At 40.0% G+C, this 11,720-nt stretch overlaps 1 protein-coding gene across 3 annotated transcripts in view; it reads right to left on the minus strand.

Moving 5' to 3' along the window:
* dock2-like (dedicator of cytokinesis protein 2) overlaps nt 1–7,231 on the minus strand; it is a 103,447-nt gene extending 96,216 nt beyond the window's left edge. For 2 of the 3 annotated variants that reach the window (XM_049754647.2, XM_049754657.2), the window contains exons 1-10: nt 7,047–7,231; nt 6,085–6,168; nt 5,817–5,857; nt 5,634–5,689; nt 4,592–4,688; nt 4,362–4,510; nt 2,983–3,118; nt 2,493–2,650; nt 959–1,040; nt 522–654 (exon numbers count right to left, since the gene is read on the minus strand). In XM_049754647.2, the coding sequence (XP_049610604.1) occupies nt 522–654; nt 959–1,040; nt 2,493–2,650; nt 2,983–3,118; nt 4,362–4,510; nt 4,592–4,688; nt 5,634–5,689; nt 5,817–5,857; nt 6,085–6,168; nt 7,047–7,104 (994 nt within the window). In that variant the 5' untranslated portion in view covers nt 7,105–7,231. Of the gene's footprint in view, nt 1–521; nt 655–958; nt 1,041–2,492; nt 2,651–2,982; nt 3,119–4,361; nt 4,511–4,591; nt 4,689–5,633; nt 5,690–5,816; nt 5,858–6,084; nt 6,169–7,046 lie in introns of those variants that run through there. The other variant, XM_049754665.2, reaches the window with a different exon arrangement.
* Between the last annotated feature and the right edge of the window lie 4,489 nt (nt 7,232–11,720).

Raw genomic sequence — 11,720 nt, forward strand, 5'->3', positions numbered from 1 at the left:
TTGGGACCATTCATTCAGCCATTTTCTTTACTGCTTTTTACTTATCACTGCCACTGACGGTTGGGTCTATTCAAGTTAAAAGAGAGGCAACAGACTTGTCACCATCCAATTGCAGGGCACAGGTGTCAATTTACTTTATTATTATACGGTATAGTACTGTTGAGTGCAATTTTTGTTGTGGAAAAAAAATCAATATTGCACAATAGCTGATATAAATTATTTCCTTTCACTTCTGATTTCCAAAGTAGTTATCCATCCATTTGGTTTACATATGTAATAAAATGATAAATCCATTCATAGGTTTCACAGTGATGGCGGTCCTTCGAGGATAACCAAAGTAGCCTATGACCAAAATGTTTCACATCCCTGAGTTTTTACTGAAGCTAGCATGCAAGCTCCTCCTAGTAGCTGAGATCCAAACGTTGATCCATAACACTATGAGTCTAGTGTGTTAAACGCTATATTCCTCCTCTTTTTAATCCAATTTGTATATTTTCATATTTGTATGTTGTTTTGCATACCTGCCACTCCAAAAGGACGTCTGAGACCCTGAGTACACTTTTTGTTGCTATCTTTCAGGTCCATTCTGCCCACTCGGACTATCTGACAGATGAGGTAAATCTTCTCCCTGCTCAGGTCCTTATTCCCTAAATCCTACCAGAAAAACACACACACACACACACACACACACACACACACACACACACACACACACACACACACACACACACACACACACACACACACACACACACACACACACACACACACACACACACAAACACAAACACAAACACAAACACAAAGACACACACACAGAGTGCAGGCCCTTTAAGTGCAAGAGTGTGCAATAATCAACAAACAAGTCAGATAAAAGGTAGTCTGAGTGCAATTTAAGTTAAAATGAAAAATATTTGAGGATTAAGTAGAGCACCATTGTCCCCCTGTGGTCACTTACCGTAAAGACAACCTTCAGGTTGTTGAGCATGTCAATTTCTTTAGGGAAGCCTTTGCTGCCCCACCGAATTAGATAGTTCTCACTGCAGAAGAGAAAAACAGCTTATGAAATAAACACATGGACAAAAAAAGCCAACCAATCAAAGTGTGTGTTCCACTTGGGTTATTCTAAACGAAGTATACAGTTGGAATAATAAAAAGGATGTTTTCAAATAAATTAGATTAATCACTACTAGTGATATCTGTTGACGTACATTTAAAAATACCTGACATTAACAGTGAAGTAAGGCTACATTTCCCTATATAAATTATTACAATGAATAATTCAGGGTGAATTTCAGCTGGATTTACGACAGAGAATAGTGTTATGAAGTAGTGCTAAAAGATTCCACCTTACCATCTTACCATATTGAGTCACTAATTTCAATCTTCCTACATTCAGAAATGAACAAGTGAAATCAAACTTGGGATAGCATAAAAAAGGAAACTTATTTCGATATTTGCAATTTGTGTGGTTGCTGACAGTGTAATTTTCCAACTTTCCCACTAGGCTGAGCCATGACACAGTTTGATGCTTGTCCTTCCACTTCCCTGCACTGGGGGATGAAACGTGGGATACATTGAGGGGGTCATCGACAACCATGCATTCTTATGTCCTTTTAAATAACTAAGTTTGACCTTGTTTAATTCCATTAGCCAAAGTATTATTGAAACAACAACTGTCAGACACTTTAAGTGCTATGTGTGCTTGATTTTTACTGAATTCACAGCCACTCCCTGCAATGTTGTATGCACTCTGGCACAGATAAAATGGATATTACATCAAAGTAGTGTAATATTAAAACACACTTGAAATTAGATGGATGGTGACCCGAATATTTACTGCATGTTCTTGGGTGAAATCAGAGTTTAAGACAAGTAGCAGATTTGTGAATGCAGTCTATAGGATGAGGCAGATCTTGCCAGCATGATAGTGAATGACAAGGCTTAACATCAACACTGTCAGCACCCGCCACGTGGTGCCAGTCAAGATGTGCAGCACTGTAATTTGTCTTTTTCACGTTCTTATTTCTGGCATAGCAGTGTTTTTCATTTAGTGTTTTTCATCATGAACGAGGCACAGGAAGGCAGATTTGATGTATGAATGGATATGCACTGTGCGGGCCTGTGGGTGTCTTTGCTCCTTTCAACCATAAACACAAGCATACAAAATAATAGCCTTAATTTTGGTGTGGTGGTGCTATGCTCTCCAAAGGTCTTAAAAATGCCTCGTTAACATGAAATTGTATGGACAGAAAAAAAAACAATAACTCTATTTCCATTACAAAGATTTGCAAATGTATTCACTACCACCCTTAGCTTTTTATCCATTTAGTTATATTACAAACACTAATTTAAACGATTTTGTTATCTTTACTTAACTTTACTTACTGGTTCAGAAAATACTAGTCTGAGATGATGATGCACCCCAAAAACAATGCCTCCAATGCCCAAATCAGTTATCGACAATTAGAAAAAATGTCACCGTATGATACCTGATGATTGCTTGTTGGTTAGGGTCGTAGAGGGACATGAAGAGTTCTGAATCCTCTCCCACACGACACACAAAGTTCCTGACAAAGACATAGAGGCTGTGTGTGGGTGATGACTGGATGCGTGCTGAGATGCCACTGTGTTCTGTTTGAATGTTGGACTGTAAAGTGAAACATTTCAAGGTTAACTTGAGCCATTGATAATGATGCCTGTCACATTCACCAATAGCAGTTACTGACACAGATGGCCACAATAAAAGCTGAAGAATTCACCTTATACAGCCAATGAATTGCTGCAGAAATATAAAATAGGCTACAAGGATCTCAATTTAACCCCATCCGATTTATAATGATGTGAATACTTAGGAACTCAGACGTGATTAGCAAGTAAAATGCAGATATAAGCATTTTCATGCATTTTAATTTAAACATGCCTTTGTAAGAACTTCTCATATAAAAGAACAGAGACGGTTCTTTCTTAACTTTCCTTTACCTGCTCTTCTTTAATGCGTTCATTGATCTTAGCAGAGGCCTCTTCGTGGGCTCGGAAGAGACTAATGACACTGGCCTGCTCTGGGTCCAAAATATTCCCATCGTCATCTCGAACTACTTGATCCAACTCCAGTATTCTGCAAATGTCCAAATCAGGAAAGATGGAACCATTAACGCGTGTATTCTTGCTCATTTGTTTTATTGTGTAAAATGTTAAAATAGCTTTATGCATTAAAATATACACAGTGCATAAGTACGTCTGACTAAATAAGCTTACATGGTGTAATGAGAACTTCTGTCATTACAGACAGAAAAGTATGAATGTAATAATGTTTAATATTTCAGTTGGTGTCTGAAATTGCAAGGCAAATATTCCAAATGCCAAATAAATAAACAAATAGCCACATTATCTTAGTAGAGGCAGGTTTATCTTGAACTGTGGTTTTTGACCTTTGATAGTTTCTATTTGTATTGCACCAGTTAAAAACATATGGCGATTGTTGTAAGTAGGAACACAGCAATAAAATGTAAGGAAAACTGTAACAGTGCCCATATGGGACGCGTTAAGGAGACTTTGCTCTTAAAAGCAATTTTCAATGTATATAAAATGTAAAATTAAGATGCATAATTTATTTGAAGTTGCAGTAAGGAAAAAAAATAGTTTTACTTTGTTTAAATGTGCCTCAGAGTTCTCACAGACACATTACTATAATATTCCATTGGTGAGTGTTTCATATTGTAGGTGACTCCAGTTAATTGCAAACACAGAGTATAAGGTTGAAGGGCTTGAATAAATAATATCCAAGTTTAATAAAATGAAGAATTCTCATCTTTGACTGACAATAAGCATTAAGATTTATGGAAAGGTTTCAGTGTTGGTCAGCATGTCAGAAAATCTAATATTTTATTAATCAATGTGTAGTCTGTGTGATTTATGCGTTGTACAGATACTGTCCGAATATCCTCATCAACTGCCGTCAAAGATTACGTTTTGAAATTAAAATGTCACAGAGGATCCAAGAAAGATTTTTGCTAATTGCATGTAGGCTGACCATGCATTCTCCAACAAATGTGATGAAGATACACTACTGTTCAAAACTTTGGGGTCACTAAGAAATGTCCTTATTTTTCAAATAAAATCACTATTTTTTTAATGAAGATAACTGAGATACGGAGTAAAGTTGATGCCCCTATTTTTGAAGAATTGCTGTCTTCAGTGCCACCAAGTCTGACAGTGTCAATCACAAATGATCAGCACTGTCTTTAAAAAGGCACAAATTACAGTTCTGGTAATTATGGGATATCATAAGATGTGCAAGTGAGAGAGATGAATATTTTACACATGAATACATTTGAATTTAGTGATGCTTTTTGACATACTTGTTGCCATAATCAATCTTGGAGATAACCTTCTGCTTGAGTTCCTTGAATTCATCAGTGGGCAGCGTTCCGGAGAGGAGCTGGGAACGCCACTCCATCAGCTCCCACATCAGCCTCTGTACCTGCCTTACACGTGCTTCCTTGTTGGCCTGTACAAGCGAACGCAAGACACTCAGCACAACTTTATTCACCCTCATTAATACACTGCGAATGTGTGTATTGATGTATACCACAAAAAGCTGCTTCCAAATGCTTCCCCACTCTCTCAGCGTCATGGTCACCTCCTTCACCAGAGGCATCTCTGCAGAAAGCACCACCTCCTCATCTCTGTATGGGGGAAGCACATTATATGTATTGTGTCTGCGATAAGTTAACCCTTTAACCAGCAATTAACAACATATGGTGAATAAAACCATTTTAATTTGCACTTAAAAAAAACCACCCCAGTTATTTTGACTTAGAGTAGTATGTCATAAATGTTGGATGCATCCCTGCAGCTTCGTGCTGACCAGTTACCCTGTTACCCAGAAGGAGCATTATTTATAATGAAGTGTTACTAATATAACACTGTTACCAGAGAAAGTTGGATTTTTTGCAAGGTCAAAAATGTGTGCTTATAATTAGTATGCAACAAATGATTGACACCTCCAAAGTCACATCTTCTGTCTCTGATGGGTTGTGTTTTCTCAAGCAGGGTGCTTACTTCTAAGTAGAAGCTATGCATTGTCAATGCATGGTATCTATCAGTGACGTCATTGCGAATCCTTATATCATCACAACTATGACTTTTCAGGGAACCCTGTGAGCAACGAACATCGTCAAAGTCAGTAAGCCATTTTCTAGACTTAAGATTGGCCCTTTTTTAAATAACAGACCGACATGGGGACTGAGTTTGAAGTTTGTGGAAAATTTAACAAATTCACCAAATTTGGAAATTGTTTTCTACTTACAGTGATGATGTGTATGTGTGCATGTAGTATATGCAGAAATGAATACATATTTGCTTAAAAACCAAAGCGACACAGTACTGGGGCAAAAGTCTATACACACCATTATACAGATTGAGAATAGATGGCCTAAAAACATTGCACGGTTCTTTATACTGCAAACAATGAATTCATATAGTCTAAAAAGCAGTAAATAGTAGAACATATATCGGTCTAATGGTACATACTGCATTCCGTGCAAATAGAGCAGATTGATTCCCAATCTAAATTAATGCTACCCAGTAACTACAACAACTACTATGTTTGATATAGAACCTTTACTTACCCTCGATGTGCAACAATTGCCTCCTTTAGGTGTACAAAGCTGGCAGGAAACACGCCCTAAAGTGCAAAATGGTTGGTGATTGGTTAAAAAATGAGTCAGCACAGAACTAGAGCATAACATCGCTCAAACATCAATATATCATTATGCGATTCATTATTCAAGAGCCAGTCTATCAGTTGTTACCTGATGGGCTTTGTTTCTGGCCAAGTAGCCTTTGTACCAACCTAAAAGAATACATTATACATACAACACACACACACGATTAAAATTTGGAATATCAATCTGAATACATAAGTATGGTGTACCCTGCTTAACAACTGCGATGTCAGGAGAGAAAATTGATATATTTCGTATGTTGTTTGGCATTGCTTTTTTGAACTATATTGGAAAACACAATCAGTATGAAATCTTTCACAAAAAATGATGACATATGTCAGATATTGTATGATACCATCGCAGGTCTCTTGGATGTAGACAGCATCTCCAACCTCCAGAGAAAGTTGATTTTCTCCACAGCCAGTAAAGTTCCACTTGGCTGAAAAAAGATGACATTTGCAAAACACCCATAGGATTACACCAGAGCAACCTCTTGCAGTGTGCACATGGATGAACATGAAGCCCTTGCAGTTGTGAAGTAAATCCTTGAGATGAAAAGTCAAAAGCTCAGCTCATACTATATGTGCATTCAACTTTCAGTTGATTGCGTGGGAAGTTGAATGATAGAAAATGGTTTGAACAAAATGCATTAAATAATGCCATCTGCTGCAAAGGAGGCACTGACCTTTGCCTACGGTTTTATTACACATCCCAAAGGAAGTTTTAATGGGTTTACACAGCGCTTAACTACTGCAGATCTTCTCTTTACATATCAAACATCACTGGTTACAGCATGTAGCTATTAGACTTCCTTCCTTCTTTCACTTCCTGACATGTATACCTGCATGAGTGTAACAGTCAGTGCTGACAAAAAAAATAACAAAATTGTCCTTGAATATTATTAGCTTTACACATGAACATGTATTATTTCCACACAGAAGGTAAAATAAAGTCATATAATCATTGCTTTGTCTAAAATATGTCAGAGACCCTCTGCTTTATCATCAAAATGGCATGACCAATCGCTACTACGATGTTTCCTCATCTGCTCTGCTTCTATTGTTGACTGTTACCGTTTGTAAATTCATTCAACCGGCAGCATTATGACATTTTGTTGCATTGCAGTTAAAATAAAAATGTGTAATTGTTCACCGAGGGGCCCTTTTGCACCTACTCATATCCTGTAAAGTAGTAATAGAGTTGTCTCCTTGTCTTATTGAGACTCTTTGCATTTATAGTACGTCATCACACTTTGGACAATATACACGTCTCCTAGTGTACAAATATCTATGAATAAATCGCCACAAAATGACTCACCTACACCATATCGCTCCATGGTGGTGGTTGCCCAAGGAGTCATGTTCTCTTGTGTCATTTACACTGCTCACTTAGGTTATTTTTAAGTTGTCTGCTAAACGTTTCACTTTTTTTTTTTTTAATCCAAACTGAAAGCAGCTCTCCTCCCCTCTTTGCCTCTTCCTCTTTTCTCTTCTCTTCCTGCCTTCAGGCTCTTAACAGGAAGTGGGTACCGCAAGGTGGAGTCCTGCCGAGTATGTAGTGTTACATTTCTAGCATGCTTATTTTGGATTAACAAAACTGTATAATACATTCTGCAGGAATATGACTTGGAGCCATTCAACAATGAAAAACCCAGTTGTGTCTTCAGTTCAATAGTGTCTTAGTGCTGCCGTTTTATCGATGATGTAATGTGACTTTGTACACAACGGGCCATGAATTTGCATGTCTTTCATTTTATGAGTTCTGGACAATCACATCTTCTCTTTGCTGAAGGTTGAACAAGTGTTTCAAGTTCAAACTGACAGAACATACAGTGCATGGGTTGAGAAGGTGGCCTCAGCTCACCTCACTCAGCTGGACTCTTTATGAGAAAGGCCACTTTTACAGAGGAAGATTTTGAGAATGTGCTTGACTGCTAGTGTGGGAGATATCTACTATAAGAACTCTTGACAAAACCAGTCAATAGACTACAGAGATCATTTCAACTGGTACATTGCTTTAGTAAATTACATAAAAAAAGATGCTCGATACTTTGACTTCCTGCTTAGTGCGACAAGCTAAGCACTAGCCCATTTAAAAGCACACCTCCAACACTACATTTGTTCTCATGACTCGGGTTGAAAACATGTCATGTAATGAAAATTGAAAACGTGTAATAAACAATTTATTTTATGTCCATGTGTAGTTAACGCTTATATGTTCCAACAAACTTGAAAAAAAAGATTTTTTGTATATGATTGATTTATATTACTTGTTTTATATATTTTATACTTGATCAATTTATTGATTTGTATGTTCAATAAACGATGTTAAGTTCAGAAATGTTTTGCACCCACTTGTTATTATTAGTGTGACATTTTAGTGTGTAAATAAAGCACAAAATTCGAGATATCGGCCCTAACAATCAGCCATAAAATCGGCATCTCATATCAGTAATCGGTTAAATATCGGCATCGGTTATAGAAAAATCCATATCGGTCGATCCCTACAAGGTACCTCTGTATAAGTCATGAGACAAAAACAACGTAAGGCCCTCTTTCTTACCAAGGAGCCCACCTTTGAATGTCAACTGTGCTTTATTGTCGTAGCTCATCATGGTATTGTTGTGGTGACAAAACACATGATTCATACATCTTCATAACAATAAAAGGCCATTTCTGCTTTTGAACAAACTCTTGGTTGCATTCTTAGATAAATATTTAACTAGTTGGTGATAAAAGGTTTTGCTGACCTGTATCTTTCTACAGCACTGACATTCAAGTTAAAGAGTATAATGTGAATCTGTTGTTATGGAAACAAACACGAGATATGTTTATTGTTAAGGCACCATGGATTTAAGTGTGATGTTGATAATTACCCAATGATAGAGCTATAGATGGAACATGACTCGGACGAAGGAAAAGGCCAGAGGTGGCAAAAGTGATGATGGCCATTAAAATTCCCACAGGAGAAACAAACACAAGCATGCCGTGTGCCCCTCTCAACAAGAATTGAGAAGGATGAATAGGGAATCGACGGAAATTCTCTTATTTTTGACTATGATGAAATACAAAAGTGTATTGGAATTCAACATGCATGTAGTTCTTTGTCATTTCATCCACCCAGAACATGCAAACTCTACGAAAGAAGTCTGTGAAAAAAGTCATCTCTTTCTGGTCCCATCTTGTACCTTTATCTTGATTTTTTTTTTTTAAAACTATTGCACCAGAGGAAAAGCAACCAATCAGAAACCGACAAACTGTTAATCATTTCCCATGCGCTTGCTGACAGATGTGTTTTCTTGGATTTTAGAATAGAATAGAATAGAATAGAATAGAATAGAATAGAATAGAATAGAATAGAATAGAATAGAATAGAATAGAATAGAATGCCCTTTATTTATGTTCGGATAGCTCCTCCCTATCTAGTGCAAACATTACAAAATTTTAAAGTATAAAAGGAAATCTAGAATAAAAGTGAAAGATCTTATTTACAGTATAGCTATTAGTCTAAGAATGAAGGTTAAGAAAATCTTATTTACAGTATGTTCAATGTGGGTATATGTATTAACATGAATGAGGTTTGTACAGAAGGTAGAGAATAAATAGTTATTACACGTAGTTTTAAAGGAGTATCGGTGTTGTATTATAGCTGGTGTTGTTTTGTCTCAGAGTTCAGAGCGGTGATGGCTTGGGAAGAAACTGTTTTTCAGTCTGGTAGTCCTTGTTCGAATGCCTCTGTAGCGCCGCCCTGAAGGAAGCAGTTCAAACAGCTGGGAGGCGGGATGCGTGTTGTCTTTGATGATGTTGTGAGCTCTGCTGACGCACCTGGTGTTGTATATGTCCGTCAGGGAAGGGAGAGGGCAGCCGATGATCCTTTGCGCTGCTTTGACTGTCCTCTGTAGCCTCCCTCTATCTGCAGCAGTGCAGCTCCTGTACCAGGTGGTGAGGCAGTACGTCAGCAGGCTCTCAATGGAGGAATGGTAGAAGGCGAGCAGAAGCTTCCGATCCATACTGCTCTTCCTGAGGACTCTTAAGAAGTGTAGACGCTGCTGAGCCTTCTTGATGACAGCTGAGGTGTTGCGTGTCCAGGAGAGGTCATCAGAGATCTGGACTCCCAAGAATCTGATGTCGTGGACCCTCTCCACAATCTCGCTGTTAATGCATGGGGGAGGGGGATCCACAATGATTTCCTTTGGTTTCTTGGTGTTCAGAGCCAGGTTATTTGCAGAGCACCAGTTCGTGAGCTTCTGGACCTCCTCCCTATGGGCTATCTCGTCACCATTCAAGATCAGCCCGACCACTGTGGTGTCATCAGCATATTTTACAATCATGTTGTTGCCGTGGGCCGGACTGCAGTCATGGGTATAAAGACAGTAGAGGAGAGGGCTCAGCACGCAGCCTTGTGGTGAACCAGTGCTCAATGTGCGTGTAGAGGAAAGGTGGGGGCCAAGTCTCACAGTCTGGGGCCTGTTGGTCAAGACGTCTTTGATCCAGGTGCAAGTGAGAGGGGGGAGGCCCAGAGTGTCCAGCTTTGTGACCAGAACGTTTGGGATGATTGTATTGAAAGCCGAGCTGTAGTCCACAAAGAGCATTCTCGCATAGCTCTGCTGCTGTTCCAGGTGTCTCAACAGAGCATGCAGAGCTTTGGTGATGGCATCCTCCGTGGATCTGTTCGCCCGGTATGCGAACTGATGAGGGTCGAGTGTGGGAGGAGGCAGTCCTTGATGTGTTGTTGAACCAGTCTCTCGCAGCATTTCATTATTACTGGGGTGAAGGCAACAGGGTGGTAGTCGTTGAGGCTGGTTGGGGGTGAATGTTTTGGTATGGGGATTATTGTGGCTGACATCAGGCAGGTAGGAATGACTGCTTGTGCCAGCGAGAGGTTAAAGATCCTGCAGAAAATCAGGGACAGCTGGTGGGCGCAGGCTCTGAGCACTTTGCCAGGTACTGAATCTGGACCAGGAGCCTTCCTGGGGTTTACTGCCTGGAGCACACGCCTCACCTCCTGCAGCTTTACAGTGGGGGGAGGGCTACAGCAGGTGAGTGAGGCTGCAAAGTGAGTGAGCGGGCAAAGAAGCAGTTGAGATCCTCTGCCAGCGACTCACTTGGGTCTGACGTCACCTCAAAGCCCCTGAAGTTGGTGATGGTCTGGATGCCCTGCCACATCTCTCGTGGTCTGTTGCTGGCGAGGTGGGACTCTATCTTCCTCATGTACTCAGCTTTGGCTTTTTTAATCCCTTTCTTCAGGTCAGCCCGAGTTGAGCTGTAAAGGGCTCTGTCGCCTGACCTGAAGGCAGAGTCACAGGCCCTGAGGAGTGAGCAAACCTGGTTGGTCATCCAGGGTTTCTGGTTGGGAAAGACCCGAATGGTTTTGTCCACACATACGGTTCCCATGCAGAATTTGATGTAGTCCAGGACTGACTCCGTGAACATGGCCAGGTCTTGGTGGTGAAATAGGTCCCAGTCCGTGTTTTGAAGGCAGTCCTGGAATTGACTGTGTGCATTTCCAGGCCAAGTTGTTACAGTCCTTATGGTGGGCCTGGATCTGCGTCTGAGAGGAGTGTATGCGGGGATGAGTCGCAAGGAGAGATGGTCTGACTGTCCGAGGTGGGGGACGGGCATGGCTCCGTACCCGTGCTTGATGTTGGAGCACGCGTGGTCCAAAGTCCTTGTTGGGCACTTAACGTGCTGGTGAAACTGTGGGAGTACAGTCTTCAGATTGTTCCTATTAAAGTCTCCTGCTATTATGTGAACACCATCGGGGTGGGCCCTTGCCGGTGCATGTATCGCTTTAAGAAAGTCCTGTGACCGACAGCTGACGGTTTGCCTGTCACTGAGGCGCCAACCTGTTTTTATATGGAAGCGCATCCGCCATCTGTCAACAGGGATGCGTCTCTGAAATAAAAAAAAAAACTTCTATTTCAAAATAATTCTTCTCTTCAAGCCTCTGTGATAGAATTTCTTTATTAATCACTTTATTCATAACGAATAC

Source organism: Syngnathus scovelli, chromosome 1 (genome assembly GCF_024217435.2).
Source record: "Syngnathus scovelli strain Florida chromosome 1, RoL_Ssco_1.2, whole genome shotgun sequence".
NCBI lineage: Eukaryota > Metazoa > Chordata > Actinopteri > Syngnathiformes > Syngnathidae > Syngnathus > Syngnathus scovelli.